At 38.0% G+C, this 20,118-nt stretch overlaps 1 protein-coding gene across 7 annotated transcripts in view; it reads right to left on the bottom strand.

Moving 5' to 3' along the window:
- Positions 1–20,118, bottom strand: part of ACAP2 (ArfGAP with coiled-coil, ankyrin repeat and PH domains 2) — a 61,673-nt gene that overhangs the window by 38,696 nt on the left and 2,859 nt on the right. For 3 of the 7 annotated variants that reach the window (XM_015637948.2, XM_015637954.2, XM_015637957.2), the window contains exons 2-5: positions 5,776–5,833; positions 4,340–4,459; positions 3,659–3,712; positions 165–223 (exon numbers count right to left, since the gene is read on the bottom strand). In XM_015637948.2, coding sequence (XP_015493434.1) covers positions 165–223; positions 3,659–3,712; positions 4,340–4,459; positions 5,776–5,833 — 291 coding nt within the window. Of the gene's footprint in view, positions 1–164; positions 224–3,658; positions 3,713–4,339; positions 4,460–5,775; positions 5,834–6,347; positions 6,455–20,118 lie in introns of those variants that run through there. The other 4 variants (XM_015637945.2, XM_015637947.2, XM_015637950.2 and 1 more) reach the window with 4 other exon arrangements.

Genomic DNA, 20,118 nt, shown 5'->3' with positions numbered 1-20,118 from the left:
AAAGCATCAGTGATTTGGTGTGATTTTTGACAAAGCCTTAATACACACTTCTCAATTTATGGGTGGCTATTTACAGGAAAGATGTTTCACTTATCCACTCAAATCAGATTTTTAAAATTACATTTTATGTATAATTTTCCCATTACAAGTGCAAATTAACTTACTCTTTAACGAAAGTCTGAAGCTGTGTTTTAATTGATCTTTGGATTTGGTCAAACAGAATCTGAAAGAAAGCATTATTACATAGGTCAGTAATTCAGAGGTACTCATACCTTCTGATTTCAGAAATGCAAATGGCAATTATGCAGAATTAGATGAGAATTATTATTAAACCACTGTGTCTCTAAAGCAAAATACAAATCCCTTCACAGTAGTTTTGAAATAAATAAAAGATAAGGAAGAAAATAAGGAAAATAACACAAATCAAACATCTTTTGCTGCTCTTTTTTTAAAGACAATGGTTATAAGGAGAGAGAAGAGCACCTGTCATCTTATTCTCTCATCCTGACAAGGTAAGACATGCCTAGTTTCATAGAAGTTTATGTTAATTGTACAGTAATATTCCAGAAGAAACAACTTTGACAATTTATTAACAATTAAAAGACAAATGAAACCATAGAAAGAACTGCTCTTAACTTCTGGCAAAAACCCCAAAACCATGGATTGAAACTAATGCTGAAAATGTAACATACATGAGTTTTTAGTACCATCTCTACGTGAAATGTTTGTGAAAAATCACCACTGTTTGACTACTAAAAGGAATGGCTGATTCTTTTTAAGAATAAGTGATCTAAGCAATGCTTCCAAAATTTCTTATGACTTGGTAGGGCTGGTGGGCGCTAAAAATACAATCTACTCATTTTAATTGTAAAGTGTAAGATATTTGTTAAGGTTTTAAGGCCAAAGCACACCTGGATGTGAGACAACTTGTATGTTTTCTTATAACCCAAAAAATTCTAACTGGAAAAAGAGAACACACATTCCTTCAACTTCACATCCACCCTCTGAGTTTTAGCATGGAACAGAACAGGTCAGTGGCTACTGGGAAAATCCTTTTGTCACTTCTTATTGTGCTGACAAGAAATGTTGCCTGAATTTCCAACCCCTCTACACCTTCCATTCTGTGTAACAGAAATACACAAGGCAGCATCACAAAAATAAAGTTGACCCAGTTGAACAGAATCTCTCATTAAAAAAAAATCTTGAAATATTATTTTCTTGAAAAAGCAAGTCAAAACCTCAAAGTTGAAGGTCAAAAAATGTTTTCTTTAAAATGTTCTCAGTCTTGGATTCTTTATTAAGATTTGGAAATGAGAAGCTATGTAATGCCAAGTACTGACAGGAAAACCTTTACCAGCTCACCTCACTTTTCTAGAAACTCTGAAGGGACACATGACTGAGTTTAAGCCACTCATTAGCAGTGGTACTGTAGCTTGCATCCAGTCTCCACACTTGGAGGTTTTCAAGACCAAAGCAACCTGATCCAACCTCAATATCTGACCCTGATTTAGGCAGCCAATCAAACTATCCACACCTCCTGAGGCCCCTTCCAACAGAATTGTATCTACCAGTAACGCATGGAAGAACTTGTTTGTATTCCCACTTTGGGAAACCAGAAAAGCAGACAACTAGAATAAAGAACTTCTTGAAAAACTAGAAGTCACACTGGAACTACTCCCACTGCTGACATTTAAGCTTGCCAGTGCCTGGGGAGTGTACCAATCAAGATCAATACCAAAAGATAAAACCAGATGGGAACTCAAATGATTAGAGGACCCCCAGAAATATGAGCCTTGCATTCTTCTTACAGTAATGAAGAGAAAAAATGTGCTGGGCAGAAATATACACAGACACCATTTCCCCTAAAAGAACAGAAAGAAGTGCCCAGACCATGATCTGATTAGATTTACAGCCTTGTAAACATAACTACCTTTCATATACTCCAAGTCTAAGAAAGCTGCTATTTGCCATAAGCTGTGACAGCTACTCCCCCACTGCTGACTCACTGAAGATGCTGCATTAGTCTGGTCCCTGGCCTTATTTGTAGCAAAGCCTCACATGAAAAAACTGACAGTCATCCAGAACTCAGTGGGAGCATCTCCTACCCCTTCCATCCTTTCTTTCCTCTTTCTTTCTCTGGCTTCTCCCTCCTGATGGCTCTGTCACCTTGGTTAGCAACAGACCTGTCACTCTGAGCCAGGAAGCCCTGTTGAACTAAGCATACTTACAAAAAGCCATGCAGGACCACAACATGTCTGGCAAAGCAATTGTGCCTCACTCCTGATGTCTGTGCCTTTGGGAAAAGCCACTTTATTCTCACTATGCCTGAGCATGGCAAGGGCATGGTGGGGGAAAAATAGCAGAACAGAACTCAGATAGGTCCTACTTAGATCTGAAAAGAAATCTTAAATATGGATTGTTCTTTGCTTTCCGCCTTCAAACTGACTAAAAGAGAGAGTTGTGCTATGCCAAATTTTACCAAAGAAGTGCAAGCTGGATCACATAGAATAACAGCAGCAATAATACAGGACCTATGTCAGAGGTGTCCAGAAGAGCAAACCATAGATAAAAGACATGGTTAAGAGGGTAACCAGCAGCAACATGTGTAATGAAGAGGGACAGCCCGGGTTTATCTGCTCCATCTAATCTGCAGAAATCATTGACATGAAACTAATACTTGCTCCAGTATTGCTGCTTTGAACCCTTGCACTCCCTTTTCTCTACAACCCAAGAACCACTGTTCACTTATCCCCTTTACAGTTTTCATTAGATTGGGTGCAGATACATACACTTTGTATAATGAAAAGAAAATCAAACACAATGCTATTAACCTGCTTGGCTTCCCCCGCTTCCACTCTAAAAGCATGCATTTTGAAACAAAAAGCCTAATCAGATATTTTTAGAAAGCTAAGTTAAAGCTAACAAACTTCCAGTGCATTCTCTATATCTTGTCAATTTTAAAATCACAGTGGTATGAAAAACACACATTTTAAGTGCCCTGCGTATTTTCAGCACTTTGGAGACACTCCAGTTTGCTTCCAGCAATTTGCTGGGAAATTAATGAAGAGCAGTTGGGCCAATGAAAGAGGAAGAAAACAGAAGAAAAAACCATCCTTTTGCCTTTCAGAATACAAGACCAAATGCTTTAGAGGAAAAGCCAACAAATTAGTTTTCAACCCAGGGAAAACTGAAGTTTCTGGTTAGTCTTAAATTCTAGCATTTTCTCCTTTCTCCACACTTGTCTAAATTTGCTATCCTTCCAAAAAGAAAACTATATGCAGATCAGAGGTTCATTTTGTGTATTATAAAGGACAATCATCATTTCAGACCAACAAAGGTCTAAGTCTATAACTGTTACCATCAGTTTGATTCAAAAAGATGAAACTATTCAGTATTTACTGTCTTAGAGCACCTAATATTACAAATTCCAAATAAAAAAATAAACCAAGATGGAAATCTGTAGAAAAGGGGATATTTATAAATACTTTGTAAACAAAATATTAATAAAATATTTACAAGTATAAAACAAGAGTTATTTACCACCATTTAAACCATTACTTTGCAAACACTATCAACAAGAAAGGTTTTACCATTAATCAATTATCAAATATAACTGGAGGTAAGCTATCAGTGCCATGCTGCAGCTAGAAATACTCACATTATGATAATTGATCATTTCCTGTAAGGTGTCAGAGAACTTCGTCAAACTGGTCTGTAAAGATAAAATAAAAGTGGTTTAAGTTAAGCCTACTAAACACACAGCACAAAACAATTCAGAGGTTTATAGCTTTTTAGTAAAGAACTTGGAAATTCATTTTCCTTACAGCTCAATCATGAGACTATAACCATTAGGCTAGAAGGAGAACACAGCTGTAATATCAAACAAATCATTAAAGATACAAGCAACAAAAATGTTATTTCTACCTACCTGTATATAAAGTACCAGACTAAGGGAAAGCAGGAAAAATTCAAATTGACTAAAGATATGGGAAGCTCACATAATCTAAAACATTAATTTACACTATTTAATACCACACTAATTAATATTTTTCATGTTTAATAATCTTACAAAAAGTGGTTAACATGTTGCAATCACCAACGTGTACACTAATCTAACACATTTTCTGAAATTTGGCAGACCTGTGTCACTGTTGAAACTAAACAGCACAGACACCTGCAGGGCACCACATTCAGAAAAACCCTCACTCTAAGAAAGATATCAAAGAAAAAGGAACAAAAAGGCAAATACTATAAACTTCAACTACTTCTCTTGCCAACTGTTGTCGTACCATTTTAAAGATATGTTTCTCTCCCTCCATTTTCACCTCAAAGAACTTACCTCAACCAATGTATCTTTACAGGAATATTGTGCAAGGTCTCGAATTCCATTCATGAACTGCTTGTTGGCTGTACAAAATGCTTTCCCAGTATCAATCATTGCAATACAAAGCTTCACCAGCTAAAATGAGTATAAAAAGAGAAAGAGGAAGGCTTATTTCTGTTCGGTTTTTACACCATCATATAAATATGAACACACTGAGCTTACTGAGCTTAGTTAAGGCTATGAAATAAAATTTTCAAAAGTTAAATTCTCACCCTCAAATTCTATTAAAAGCTTTCTACTGTATAGTGACAGCTATAAGAATACTACTCTAGGTCAACAGATATGCTACTGGGAAAGTTACCACTCTATATTTTTTAAAATTATTTTTTACTTGATTTATTGTTAACTGAGATGTTACACATATTTCAAGAGAGTTTTACAGGCAAAGAGTACATCAACTAAAAACTGGTTAGAACCCAATCAAATGAGGACATTATAGTGGTTTCTGAGGAAAAACACCACAAAACAAACAAAAACAACACCGGTTGTTTCATCCTGATACACTCAGAGTACAGGCACAGGAAAGCAAAAGGCTCTGTTGCACAAAGCACAGCTGAAGAGTCATGGTTACATCTCAGGAGGTGAAATCAATTATGTTTTCACTCACAAACAGATTAATCTCCGACGGCTTTCCATCCCTACCACTCACTGCTTCAGTCAGCACCTCAGCCCTCATGGTACTGCAGTGTGATAGGAACGTCCTCAGTATTTTGTGATGGATGTTTTCCTGCTTCTTGAACCATTTATGCTCTAGGCCATTATGTAGGAAAGAGTGGTTACTGCAATTGCCAAGATGCTCTCTTGAGAAGGGGCACATTATGATTGACTTCCCTGACCCTACGTCAAGCTGAGACTAGAACCAGAAAATTGAACCTTCATCACTGAAGGATTTTTCAAGGATGATAAATAAATTTTCATACAAAGCAACACAGAAGTACTTGATCCTATGTTGGGGCAAAGAAACCATCCAAGCATCCTTCCTGTTGTAGTTATCCAGTAATTTTTATGTTGACTCAGCTCCTTGCCATTGTGGTAAAACAGGCTCTTGGTACAGCAGTGACCAAGCCCCGGCGTTTATCTCACGTGAAGGCTGAACGAGTTTGCAGCAGCTGCCCCATGGGCTGAGTCACAGGAGCGCAGTGAGGGGCCAGGCCAGGAGGGAATTGCACAAGCTCAGCCTCAGCTGGGGTAAGGACTGAGCTCACACCGTGAGTTCAGCTGCTCAGCACTGCCCTGATCCAGCTCAGCCTCCAAGGCACAGCCATGAGCTTGACCTGGATCCTTTCCTCTGCAGAGCAGGGGGCTTGGTCGGCCACTGACACTTCCCAGCTGTCAACCTTAAAACCGAAACACACGTTTTAAGACCAAACATTGTTGAATTAAAAGCTTACCTTGTCAAGTTTCAGTTCCAGCTCTGTCACATCTCCTTCTACCTCTTCTAAAGCTGCCCTGCATGCATAAAAGAGGTTTTTCTTTAAAATTTTACACAAAAACACCCTGAGTCTGCGGAGAAGGGGCAAACACACGCTCATTTAACTCATTTACTGCCATCACAGTTTTACTTGAATTTCAGCTATAAAAAAGCATACATTTCAAAGAACTACAAGAATTGCAGGAGATTGGATGGTAAAAAGAAAAAAACTACATCACTGCTAAAACACGGTCTATTGATAAAAGAATTCAGATCAAATTTTATCAATCCTAATACCCGTCACATCAAAATAGGTTTCTTCTGTTCTTGTATAGACAATAGTCTATATGTTTGAAGCTAACAACAAAGGAAAGAAACTGAAACTCAGTGGGAATTTTCTTAATTCTTTTGGTGACCTTCTGGCTCAAACCTGCAAATGGTGCAGCTTTTTCATGAATAACCTTGCAATGAGATTAGGAAAAAATGCAGCACTTGCCATGTGTCAATTAACCTGCAGGGTGTTCAGATGGCACACTTCATTAGATCATTTACCTTTGATCTAGACTGGTCAAATCTTCCAGGCCAGTCAAATTTAACTTGCCAGTAAAATCTGCTTTCATGGAGCATTGCTATAACACAGCTTGTGGGTTTTTTTTCCTTGAAAGCTCACATCTCTTTGGACACCTCCTTCCTTATCTCTACCTGAAAAAACAGAAGACTAAGGATGGATGACACTTTGTTCAGAGTCCATGAACACTGCTGCTTAGTCAGGCTATTGCCTTGAGAGCTGAATGGACTCATTTCTGGCAAGGAGTGCCCTAGCTGCCATCACAGGGTGCCCACTCTTTCAGTCATTCCAGCAAAACCATTCATGGAGCTACCCTGTTTACCAGTAGTAAGATGCCTTGGGGAAAAAAAAAAAAAAGTTTAGGAAGTTTTCTTCCATGCTCTTTGAAAAATTGGATCAGACATTTCACATTTCAGTCCCATGAAAAAACCCAGCTCTTCCTGGAAAAAGTTATACAGGCAGGGAAGAATGATTTGGAGCAGGAATTTCTTAAGCCAACTTTATACCACTGAGGAGAGACACAACCACAGCTTTACTGTCTCTTGCTAATTCCATTCTAGTTCACATGAGTACAAGCCAAGAACATAAAAAAAAAAAAAAAAAAAAAAGACTGGATGAGGGCCCCAAGTTCAGGAAAAGCAGTTTTTTTCCAAGAACAGTTCTGAAAAATGCTGCCAATTGCTTGCAGATCTCAAACACTGAGCATGACACCCCCAGCTTTTGAAGACTTCACTACATATAGTTGTATTCCAGCTCTTGTACCTCAATGCATTCCCACTGTTGTGTCCTAAGTTTTATATCCAAGCAATCCCTGCAGCTACATTTTGGCTTCTCCCTCTTCGTTAGCTTCAGACCATGAAGGATTTCAGGCAACATCAATTTCTCCCTTTTACTTTCTTTCTTTTCTTCCATAACTGATTCCTTTCCATTTAAGTCTCTAGTTAATCTTGTTTCGGAAAGCATTAAAGAGAATTAAAAAAAAACCCACAAAACCCAAAGGAAGGAAAAGCATCTCAATATTTAGACTGCAATTTTGTATTCATTTGTTTATAATCACAGGGCAACACATTTTTATTTGTTTCTTTGGCATTAACATAAAAGCACGATTAAGTAGCTTGTTTACAAAATTGCAGCAAGATCTGATAAGAGTATTATTTTTTTAGTGTCTTTAACTAACAAAGAGTTCTAACTCCACAGGACTTAATGAGCTAGAAGTCTAAGATTCAAAATGAAGAGCTGAGATTAAGGCAGTTAGAGCAGGCAAAATGAAGACAACACATCTGTTCAGTAATTAAACCTCCATTCCAAGAAGCAAATTTTAAGGCAGAGTAAGCTCAACTGGAAGAAGTAACAGCAGAACATCAGAAAACTGAAACAATGAAGGGTAGGTCAAGCAAAAAGAAGTATAAAGCAAAGCAAATAGAAGGATCTTAGGAGAAAGGAGAGATACACCCCACTACCACCCAATTCATTGCTGATCTTTGAAATGTCACAGGCTCCTGAGGCACCAGGCTGCTTCTCTGGGCTATTTCCCACCACTGCCATGTGATGAAGGGATGGCACATCTGGGCCCTACAACTGGATATGGATCAAACAGCTGTCGAGTTCCAGCTAAACTCCACTTTAATTCTATGTTTCTTTGCATAGGAATGACTACTTTCACTGTTTCCATCACATAAAAATTATGAGAAAGTATTATCATGCAAACATATTCACAGGTATTCATCCAACACTGGATTACAAGCCGAAAAACAGAATATAGATGTATATATCCAATTACGTACCACCTAGTCACAAAAATTGTCTTTATGTTTTCATCCTGGGCTAGCAATACATGAAAAACAGCTGATCTAAGCCATGCTATGTTAATGCTACCCTTGTTTTTCTTAATAAGCCATAGATATATATGTGAAGCCACAGAATATAAAGATGCACTTCTCTCTCAAACATCTATATCAGGCATAAAGTCACAAAAAACTGTCATAATTCTGAGTAAATGTCATGTCCACAGCCAAGACCCGCTGTCCAGCTATAAACACAGGAAGTGGTGGTGAAACAGCTGAGGACAAAGTGCCAGGCCTAACATGTAACAAAACTGTTGCTTTTTACTGAAGTGGGAGCTGAGAGCAAGGTTTGCGTCACAGAGATCTCAGCCAGAAGGCTCCAGCATTAGGAATAAGGATCAGATCAGGTCCAGTGTATGAGTCAAACATCTGTGGCTTCCCAAGATGTTCAAATACTGCATGGCAACGCACAAAACCAGAACAGCTGCTTAAGGGTGGAGGACAACTTTCATAAATGAGCCGTCTCCCATACTCTTCATGCCCTGTAATAAGGACTCCCAGGAATGTGTTTCTTTCCTTCGTCATGACTTCTCTCCTCCACCACCCCCCTGTAACACAGTTCAGTTTGCTAGATACAGTTTCCTGCACAGCTGCGGTGAAGGAGGAATACAGGAGACGATGGACAAAAACTCAAGACCTGATACTGCAGCCTTTTAAAACAAGGATAATGTCACCAGTTACCCAGCACAGCATACACAAAGGACAGCTGAACTCTGACGTCCATCACGGCACCCCCTTTGACCAGTGAAAGACTTTCTTCCAGGTTAAGGTACTTTGAGAGTCCCAGGAATCAGAATGATGATGAATAAACTCTCCTCTTAAAAAAGAATGTGTCACTCAGACCAGAAGCTGCAGACACGAGCTAAGGAAACAATTTATCCTAGAGTAATCCACTACACACTGCTGATCAGAACACCACACACGCTGTGGCCATGGACAGGAGTCTGCAGGGCCTGTTTGCTCTCACTGAAGAGTGGTGATCACCAGTGCTTTTAAAGTCAGCTCCTCTTCAAACAAAATCTAATTGCCATTGAAGCCACACCCTGCCTTTAGTCATTTGCTCATTCATTCATCATATTCTAGCTTGTGTTTTCAGATTGTGCTCCTGAAAATGAGAAGGCTGGAATCAGTAGTCACTCCAAATCAGATGCTGGAAAACAACAAACTAGAGAGGTCAGAGATGCTATGGGCAACTAACTAATAATTATTAATTCTAGAAATAATACATCACTATAAAAAACATTTAGAATAATAAAAGCCCAATAATAAAGTATTTTCCAATAGTGTGTGTTTATTTTTTTTTTAATTGAGAAAAGTTTCAATTCATTTCTTAAACATACTTTCAAAGAGCATGAACAAGTCAATAAAAAAATCAATGGCCATTCATTCTGGGGCTTTTGAATACATTCATATATTTGAACTCATGAAATGGAAATAATGGATTTTACCACTGCAGTTTCAATGGCATTACTGCTAAAGTCTTGTCCTCAAATCTTAGAAAGACACAGCTCTTACTTGCACATATTCTATGCAGGACAGCTCCTTAATGTGCAGCTTAGATTCACTAGAGATGACATCCTTTCAGCCAACATCCACTACACCTTAAAGACAGCTTGAAATAAAAACAAGTACTACTGAGTGTGAAAACCTGAAAATGAGATACATAAGTGCAAGATAAGAATATGAACCTGATAATTTACAGGAATGTCTCCTCTATGCCAGAGCCTATCAGCTGGCAGACAGCAAAGGCCATCAGACATTAATCAGAGGATAGATTATGACCTGTAGTCTGATGCAAAGGCAAATTAAAATGCAGGTGTACCACAGAAGATATTGCACTTGCTCACCTGTTTGGTCTGGTTTGTGTCTTCCTCTGCCTCCACCTCCCTTTCCTCCCACAGCAGTTGCACCTTGGGATCATCTTTCAGATGCAAAGTAACTACTCACAGAACTCAGAAAGAGGACAGACAGACTGCTGAGGGCAGCCTCAGGCCAGGGGAACCCACACACCACTGTGACTAATGCCCTGGACACTGCCACTTTTCACTGCTCAGTAAGGGCCATTTGCTGGTCATCAGGTTACAAAGGTCCCTGTCCACCAGCACAGCTGCACAAAGTTGTTACTCCTCAGAGGAAGTCTTCACATTTGTCTGGGTTAAACTTCAGGAACTTTCTACCTGTGCTTTCCCCTACCTTGCTGAGGTCCTGCTGGATGGCAGACCTACACCCTACAGCTTCTCAGGGTTCCCTCCAGTCACTGTGTATTTTATTTGATTTCCTTCATAAATACTGAGATATGCAAAGGTGTCCAGAGGCAAGCTAAGCAGCATGCCAAGAAGGAATACAGCTGGTACATGTGTTACAGCACCAGACAACCAGAGACTAAAAAAGAAACAAGACATATTGAGGGACAAAGAAGGCATACACGGAACAATAAGGCCTAATAACTTTGGATAACAGCATGGATAGATAGAAGAAGAGCTTTACAACTTATGAGATGTGTCATAGCCATTAATATGGTCTGACTGTTGCAGCCTGTCACAGAGCCCATTGAAATCCTGGGTTTGGCACTTCAGAGTTTTTTCCCCTGCTGGCACAGAGCCCCTCCATACTGAGGAACAGATGATGAACTCTCCCTGACATGCTAAGATAAAATTCCTCATTCATGCTGGTGGCTCCTTACATTATTAATTCTTCAGTCATTGCCACACATTTTATCAATAGCTTAGAAAAACTTCTATGTGCCCTACATGAACAGTAAGGCTTTTAATCATAAAGCTGAACCCTCACCCTGAAATCCTAGAAATTTTCTATGAGCTTGGGGATTGAAATACAGAAATACATTTCCTGAACTGAAAAACATTATGTCGATGAATAAGCCAAGTTTTCAGGTACATAGCAAGAACTATCTGCATTTCAAATTTCCCTGGAGAAACAGGAATCAAGTCCTCAATATTAAAAGGACCATTCCTCCACTCCTCTCAAGTCAGACTTCTCTTAGAAAATAATCAAATGAAATAAAGCTAGGATATTTACTGAATTCGTCAAATTATTAAAGCAATGGTATGCTTGTAAGCATCACTTGAAGTTGTCTGCACCTACAAGGTTTAGTTTCTTGTCAATAATTCATATGGTCTGATACAACAAGTAGGACAAATCCTTTTAAGATGTACACTTCACTTAATTTGTTCTTTACTGTTAGAATACACACAGCTCAAAGATAATGAACATTATAAACAAATCAGTCTTCAAAAAGCAACAAGTTCTATTGCCCTTAACACACATGTCTGGAAGCCAAACTCGTTACCACTAAACTTGCACTAGCATTTAACAGCCTACATCACCCAGTCTATAAGGACTTCTGTGCTACCTGTTGGACCTAAATTTTTAACCTTTTTCTCTCACTACTCTTTTGCAGTAAATTGCCAGAAATGCCTAAAGGTGCTATTTCCCAATGATTTTGCCTAATATTTTTCTCCTAAACTTTTTCTACCCCAGGAGAGCTTGACAGTAAACCCAAGCAGGAAATCAGCAACCTGTTTCCTCCACAAAGTCTGAGAAGCAGGATTTTCTTCATCTTTCAACTTCAGTATTTTGTTCATCAGAAGACAGCTGTTAACAAGATGAGGATACAAATGGTGACCATGAAAACTTCACAGAAAAGAAGCTGATTACACTGCAAGCTGATAAGAATGCAACACATCACAATACGTGTCCTGCACAACTCTTGACTAGCTATTCAATATCCAAAAGCTTTGTAGGAGGACTTACTATCAGATAAGGAAGTAGGACTACAGTATCAAGATCTTGCAACAAAAAAAAAGGCCACAGAAAGGAGCTCAAGGAACTGATGGTGTTGCACAGAAGCCTTGCTGCTGAAAATTTGCCAACATCACAGAGCTGCTTTAATCTTTTAAATCTCAGCAACTACCCAGGATCTTGAAGCAGCAGATGGAATGAAGGATTTCAACATCTGAAAACTCAAGTATGTTGTAAGGTCAGGAAGTGGAGGGATAAATATAACCATCAAGCAACCAAGTGCAAAAGATACAAGATAGGGCATCTAACAAATACACCCTGTCAGCCTCAAGATCTGGAGTTAGCAGTCAAATGCTAAGGAGTCCTGTCAACTTTGCTTATAAAAGCTGAAAGTAATAGCAGTCTGAAGAACAGTGAAGATACTAATCCCTGATTTGGAAAGACAACCCCTTACGTACCTCAGCTGCAGCCAATGCAGAAAGAGTAAATATCACTACATGGCACCAGCACAGCATTCTCAGGTTCAATATACTCAGAACTGATACAGCAGCACTTAACCACCAACATAGGAAATCTCGTGTGAAGTACAGGCAACTAAAGGTCTAAATACTGTGCAGTTAAACAAAAAGATACAATATAATCTTAACGTGAATCTCGTGTTCGCTTTGATTTCAGAAAAATTAGGTAATACCTGTCCCTTTCTTTTTGTAATTCCCTTAGTTGCTAATTTAAACTTTATACCATAGTTAGAGGAGCACTGCTGTGTACAAACAAGCATAAGCTGGCAAAGCCTTTGTAATCAGAGCTCGCCACATTTCAAAAGAGCTGAGGACCATTAGCTGTCTACAATTCCAGTTATATCACATGGATCTTCTTTACCAAAACCTGAGGGAAGTTTCAGATTTGCTATGAAGACTGAGTCCTCAGCAAGTATTTACCCTTTTTGTCCATATCAGAAGTTGAACATTTCAGTAATACACTTTCACAAAACCAGAATGCTCTATTTGACAGAGAGAATGCTGCAGCTTTGTCGTAATAGACAAATTCTGAACCTAATTTTTTATATTTAGATATTAGGTGAATATACATATATGGATCTCGCACTCAATAACCTAAAGTCATTTTATACATAAATTAAGAGTTTTATTGTGCAGTTTTATTGTTCCCAAATACTGCAAAAAGAAGTTAGTTTGCCCTTTGTGCCTTTGCACTGAAAGAAGCCAGTCAAATGAATCCAATCTTAAACCAAGAGAGTGCATAAACATTAGAGCAGGACAATAGAGAAAGCTAGTGTATTCATGTTTTCTTCAATTTTTTAAATTTACTGTTTGCAAATTTGGAAAGGTCTTTCCTCCTCATCCCTTTCAAATGATAATGATAAGCTATTAAAAACAAAAAAAGGCATTTGGAACTTTCTAACATAAAAACTACAAAACGCATGTGGCACACGAACAGCCCTGGAACTTCTTTAGGTACATTTAGTATCTTTTCTCCCACTACTTTCAGTCATCAAGAGATTTTTAAAGACCCTGGGATTTCTTTCATCTATCAAAGCTAACTGCAGGTAAACTGTTTTTCAACCAAACAGAAATTATTGTTTACTTATTTTATGTTAAAGGTTTTTCATCCCAAATCAACTGCAAATATTTTCAAACAAAATCTTGCAAGATTGATGTTTACAATACAGTGGAAATTTTGTAATAGTAGGCACATTCAGTGCTTCCCCTATCATTTTTCATCATTCTTTTTGGGATAAATCAAGAAGGATAAAATAAATAGGCAGATACATTCTTCAAAATCAGACATTTGACAAAAGAAATGAAGTCAAATTAATACTTCTAAAAAAAATCATTCTCCACAAACTGGATATTCTTCTGAATAATCCCATAGATTCTTTTGATGAATAATCCCATAGAGAAGGTGTGCAAATGTGTGTAGTCTTTTAAACTGAGTCCAACTTAGCAACACACAAATTCAGCCAAAAGCTGCATCCTCAATGAAATACCACGTTCCTCAGTCATCCTGAACACCTTTTAACCTTAACAGCAACCCTGTCTGGCAAAGCCAATGCAATTGTTCTATTGTTGCAGTGTGCCTTATCTGATCACATACTGGTATCTATGCACAGATAGATAGTCAGCTAAAGCACCTTTGGAAATGATAGAGGAGAAACATGTGATTTCCAGGGTGCAGTTCGCTTTATCCTGACACATATGGCTAAAACAAATCAAGAGCCGCTTGGGATCAAATCTTAATGAAGATTAATAGTTGTAAGGAGCCTAAGCCTAAGATCTGGCTTAAGAGGAGGGATGGTACACAGCAGATGAGATGCATTCTCCTTTTCCTGTTTAAGGAAGTTAAGAAAGAAGGGGCCTAGGTCATTATTTACTGAACACTTTCTATAGACAGGAACTCCAACTTACATGAATTATACAAGTCTAGGAAAGACAAGATATAAGCTACATTTCCAGCTGGCCTGTGAGTCTTTACAGTGCCTTTTGCTAATGCCAGTTAAAATCACAAGGCCCAACACTGCTGCACTTACATTATTTTTCTTCTTCACCCACTTAGTTCCTATTTGGGTTGTCTTAAACCAAAAGTATAATATCAACATCATGTTACGTGGAACCAATAGCATTGTTTTAACACCACATGCTCTTTACATTGAAGTTTATCACAAGAATCCAGTCAAATGCTGAGTCTGAGTACTTACACAAAATGCTCAGAACAAAACCCTCCAAACCCCACATCTTTTTATGCCAAAAATTACCAACATTCAGACTCACATCAGTTCCCACTGACCAGCAGCTTAAGCAGCAAGGGAGTCACTGGAGAGCTGGAATCTAGGAAGGCATCAGAGGGTGGGACAGGACTTCCAGCACAGACTCACACCAGCCACCACCTCCGTGCCAAGCAGACAGGGATCCCTGCTCAGACCACAGGACAGGAACAGAAGAGTCTCAGTGCCTCCTTGGGTAGAGTCCACAGAGCAGAAACCCAAACCCCATTTCCCAGGTCATATTCCACATCTCTTTTTTCACAGGCAGAAGGGATTCATGGCCAGAACTCTGAATACAATACACTTTTCCTTTGTTACAAAGGATTGAATTCAAATTTCCATCTACAACATGTCATTTTAAATATCAGTACACTAAAACCTGTTATGCGATCTCCAACATTACGTAAGTTATACATATTTTTAACAATAACTACAAGATCACTAAAAACTGAAGACTAGAATATTTCAAATCACAGAAATGTGTGTTTGATATGCATGTGCTCCTACTTAAATTAACATCTGGCAGATGGAAAGATGGAAATCTGCAACTGTCTTGCATAGAATACGGTTTTCAAAGTTTTAGCAGATGGAACACATTTCACTATGTATGACTTCTCCAATTGTTTTGTACTATATCCAACTTAGAAACTTCAAAATCATATAAAGCAAATTCTCATTAGCTCTGTTTTATGTTTATCAAGACAAAACTGTAAGCAGAAGTCTTCCTCTAATGACTGTTGCTGAAGGTAGATCACAAACTCATGAAATGAAAAGGTGGTTTATGTGCACCTATCAGATTCTTGTCCAAAAACACAATACAACTATTTCAATACCCACTAACACTGAAATGTGAACTACAAAAATTATCCAAGTGTATTGTGCCCAAATACAGCAGAGTCTTAAAATATCAAATATATAACTTAAAATACCAAAAACAAATCCTGATACGCAGAAAGACTCATGCCACACTAGTAAGTTTACCAACCCTCTGACAGGCATCTTCTCTGTTCAAAATCTCCTCTTATTCACAAAAGGAACTTGAAGGAACTATTTTGTAACAGATTATTTTCTTAGTCTGCCATTGTGTCTTGTCAATTTGAAAATGTATACATGACATCATGAATTAGATTTCTCCTCACACAGGCATTGTATCACAACAACACAACTGATCTAGTCTAGGTCTGAGGCCTGGCTACTTCTAAAATTCATAAAATAAATGTGAACCATAAAATCCTTATTCTGCCACATACATGAAAAATCCTCTTGAAAATATTATCAGGAAGGCAAAACAATGTTTGAGTCTACTGGATTGCTTTAAATTGTCCATTTTATGATCATAATGATAATATCTACTATTTCTCATGCTCATAATCTAATACTTTAGTCATGTGAAAGAGTGACAACAAAACCAGGATTTACATTGCCTCACACAGAAGTATGGAAAACTCCTGCATGTATTAAAATAACATTACAGTCCACACACTAATCTGCATGTCCTCCCCACCATCTTCCATTGCAGACAGCAACTTTAGCTGTTACTTTTGTTACAAATCTACCATTAGTAAAAAGCAAAGCACCTAAGTCACTACCTAAACTCACAGGAATATCTAAATCTCAAAAGAGCAGTATGTGATTAAAGAGATCACAAATGCATTTACACAGTTAACACTTCTACATGTGTTCTTAAAATCAATTCTGCATGTACAAGTGAGACATAAAAAAAAAGTAACTAAATGACTCAGAATTTATTCTTCTATTTCCTGCCCATGTAAACATGACACTTCTGCTTTTGCCTCACCTTGAGATACTAAACTGATTCAGGCAGCAAGGCCTGCATCAAGACTTGGCAAAGGGTTCTTGTCTGTAAAAAAGTAATTTCTGTAGCCAATAGAAATGAGACATTTTCCTTTCCTTTATTCTTCCAAAACAGGTTATAAGAACAGTTTGCTTTGGGAAATTTTTAGAATTATTTACTCCAGTAAAAAGTTAGCAGTAATTTAAGCCATACTGTTCAGTGCACGAAGTAAGAACAGGAAAAATGCTGACTAAATAATGTGGTTCTGAATATAAGGTTGTCAAGAAGCTAAGCCTGAAAAAAGATCACAGGACGCTGCAAACATTGCCGAAATCAGCACATTTGTTATTCAGAGACCAACAGTTTCACAGATACATACAGTGAAAAAATAGAGCCACCTAAAAGTCCATCTAGCCCAAGACACAGGTTTCTATTTTATAGATGCCACCTTCCTAATGAATATTCTATTTTCTGACCCTGTTTTCCAGAGATTTTAACATTGCTATTCCTCCTCTCACAAAAAATATAAAACTACCATCTCCATAACTTTGGTTCTTAATGTAATTACATGAGATGTGCTTAGCCAACATAAATGAGACACTCCAGGCTAAAGAATCAAACCTCTTCAAATCTATATTTAAAACCTGAAAGACTGTAAGGACTTGTATAATTACAGTTCCATTGCACACACACATAAATAAGCTGTCCTTCTAATTCTGCAAGTACTCATTAAAGATCAGTTGTACAGGCTTAATTAACATCAGTTCTTCAGCAACCATCCTGCCACTGTGCTACAGCAATGTTATGATAACGTGCAGATTTTGTCACTTCTTCTACTAGAAGCTCCCTTCTCACTCTGGGTTTTTTTTAAACATTTCCAGATAAAAATGTAAAAAGACCAAAACTGAGGAAGTTAACATTTTAAGTTCCTATTAGCAATTTCAGATATAGTTAAGATTTTTAAAATTCGCTCTTGTTAATGTAAAACATAATCAAACAATAAAGAAAAATAATCACCATTAATAACACTATCCTTTGTTATTCATAACTGTGCCAGCCAAATTTTTCATTATTTAAAAAATTTAGGTGCACTAATGAAATTAAGACATCCCTGATTTCAGGACACATTTCTCTAATCTTCATTAGGAAGGATTGTTAACAATTTCCTACTAAGATTTTCCAGCTTTAAAATATTTCCATGTAAGAGATTTTTCAGAGATGTAGTTGAAAGTGATCTTCAGTGAACCTTCTTTATTCTTGATTTCCCTTGAAAAAAATTCTCTAACATTGCACACTATGTTCAAATACATCTCCCATTCTTTAGGTCGGTTATTTTCTTAAAGTACATTTGAAGGGCATAGTTTCATATTTAAAAATAAATCAGCCATTGACTAGAGCCTGAGTAGAACAGGATAGTCACTGCAATCTCCACAAAAGCGCAGAATTAGAAATCTAGAATTAGTTTAACTCCACCAGACTCCCAGCAGCATGGACAGGGATGTTGCACATGTGTAACATACTGATACCCCACTATGACTGTCCTCCACGTCACTTCAGCTACAAAAACTGCATGTCTGAAGTCTCATACAGGAAATTATAAATGTTAACCACCACGTAAGTATGAAAAATGCTAAATGCAAACTCACAAGTAAAGCCTTGGCAGCTTTTTCTTTTGACTTATTGTATCTTTTTTGCTATTCTTCTGCAATACTTTCCATCCTCCCTTGCCAAGCACGTTACAAACTTGCTTTTCAGTCCCAACACCAAGGGCAGAAAGCCCAGACCAAACATTTTGTTGAAAATTTGTTCTAAAAAAGCTAGGTGAGTCTGAGCAAAACAAACAGATTTTGTATGCAGAGTTCTTGGTCTCATTCCTCTTCACACTTGAAATGAGGCTGAGTTCACCCGCAGGAGCAGCCTCGGTGATTTCAGTGGAGCCACATCCACGCAGGTGGGCTGAGCTATAAACAAACCCAGGCTGAACAGGAGGGGTTGGGAAGACCCCAGGCTCACAGCAGGTTGGGAAGCAGCTGCCCTCCAGCACCCTTCCCGCTGGAACTCAACACTGAAGGGACAACTCTCCTCATGTTCCTATTTCTATATTTTCTCCAGAAGGTAATAAGCAGACCAAAGTATATGGGTCAGGCACTTTTGATAATTTCTCTGACTACTGAACACAACATATTCCAAATAGGTTAAATAAGTCACTTTTTTATATTACTTGTAGTTTAAGTGACAAAACATTTACTATTATTTGGCAAACAGATACTTAGTGACAAACCATTGGTTACACAGTGCAAAAGAAAAGAGAAAAAAATACATCATAAATCTGGAAAGCCAGAAAGTGCACAAGTGACCTCTTCAACCTTCATTCCCTGGATAGGCATGAGGTGCACCTCAGCTGGCCCCACACAGACAGAGCAGGTCCAAAGCCACAGGAGAAGAAAGCCAGCACATAGCAGGGAACTCCAGTGACAAGCCAACCTTACACCACAGGCCTGCCCTCCAGAGCAGTGCTTTAGCTCAATCAAAATGGAAGACTCCTCAGATGAGTCCCCTTGAAGGGAATACACCATAACCACAGTTCTACCCAGAAACTACCCACAAATACTTTTACTTAGAATGGCAATTGACAACAGTTTCATTTGTATTTTCATCTACCTCATTCATCCATCATCTGTTCTGCAGCTGGGGTCTCAGGAAATGAATAGAAATTTAAATGCAAAAAAATTTAAACTTCAGCAACAGTGACAGATAAGGACAAAGAAATTAGCACAAAAACACAGAGCTTTTTATTAAAGCATTTTTAAAGACTGGATCAGCCTGAATGTTTTTGAAGAGAGTTCTACAATTGCACAGATTACAAGCAATTGAATTTAGCTTTTTCTATTATTTGTTGTTTATCAAAATTGTTAACTGCTACTTAGAGCAGCTGTATTTCTACATCACTTAAAATTGCTTCTCCTTTCTAGTAATTTAGTTCCAGTGATTCATGTGGTTGCTACAGTGTTACCTCATTGAGAAAAAACATTCTATAGGTAGAAGAAGAAAAAATGAAAATGAAACAGCAGTGTAGAAGCCTGCTACATTAATCTCTTGAAACTTAAACTCTCATTGTTTAAAGGAGAAATAATTATTTCACAATGCTATTTGCATATCAAAAAACTACTGCAGGAATGTGTGATTATATACACAGAACTTGCCAGCACAGCTCAGTTCTTACTGTTCAAGGACTGCTCCATGGCCCCTCCTCAGCCAACTTCTTCATTTGATGGGAAGTCATTGACACATTGTAGAAGAACTGCAAACGCTAGATCTTTGGTCTGTCCATGTTTTAGGAGAGTGGATCATGACAGAAAAGCATGTGATTTCAGCGAGATTATTTTCAAAGCAGGAAAAAAAAACATGACTACACATTCGCAAAAGTGTGCCTGAACTCATAGCCCTTCCCACTACCTTAAAAATCTAAAAAAATCTGAATCTAAAAATCTAAATCTAAGTTTCTAAACGTCAAGTCCCCAGTGCCAAACTGATTTGGAATGTTGTAAGTTTACGAATCTAGTGATGCAACAAGCCAT

This window comes from Parus major, chromosome 9 (genome assembly GCF_001522545.3).
Source record: "Parus major isolate Abel chromosome 9, Parus_major1.1, whole genome shotgun sequence".
NCBI lineage: Eukaryota > Metazoa > Chordata > Aves > Passeriformes > Paridae > Parus > Parus major.
Note: the sequence above shows the minus strand (reverse complement) of the source record. Positions and strands in the feature narration are given on the sequence as shown.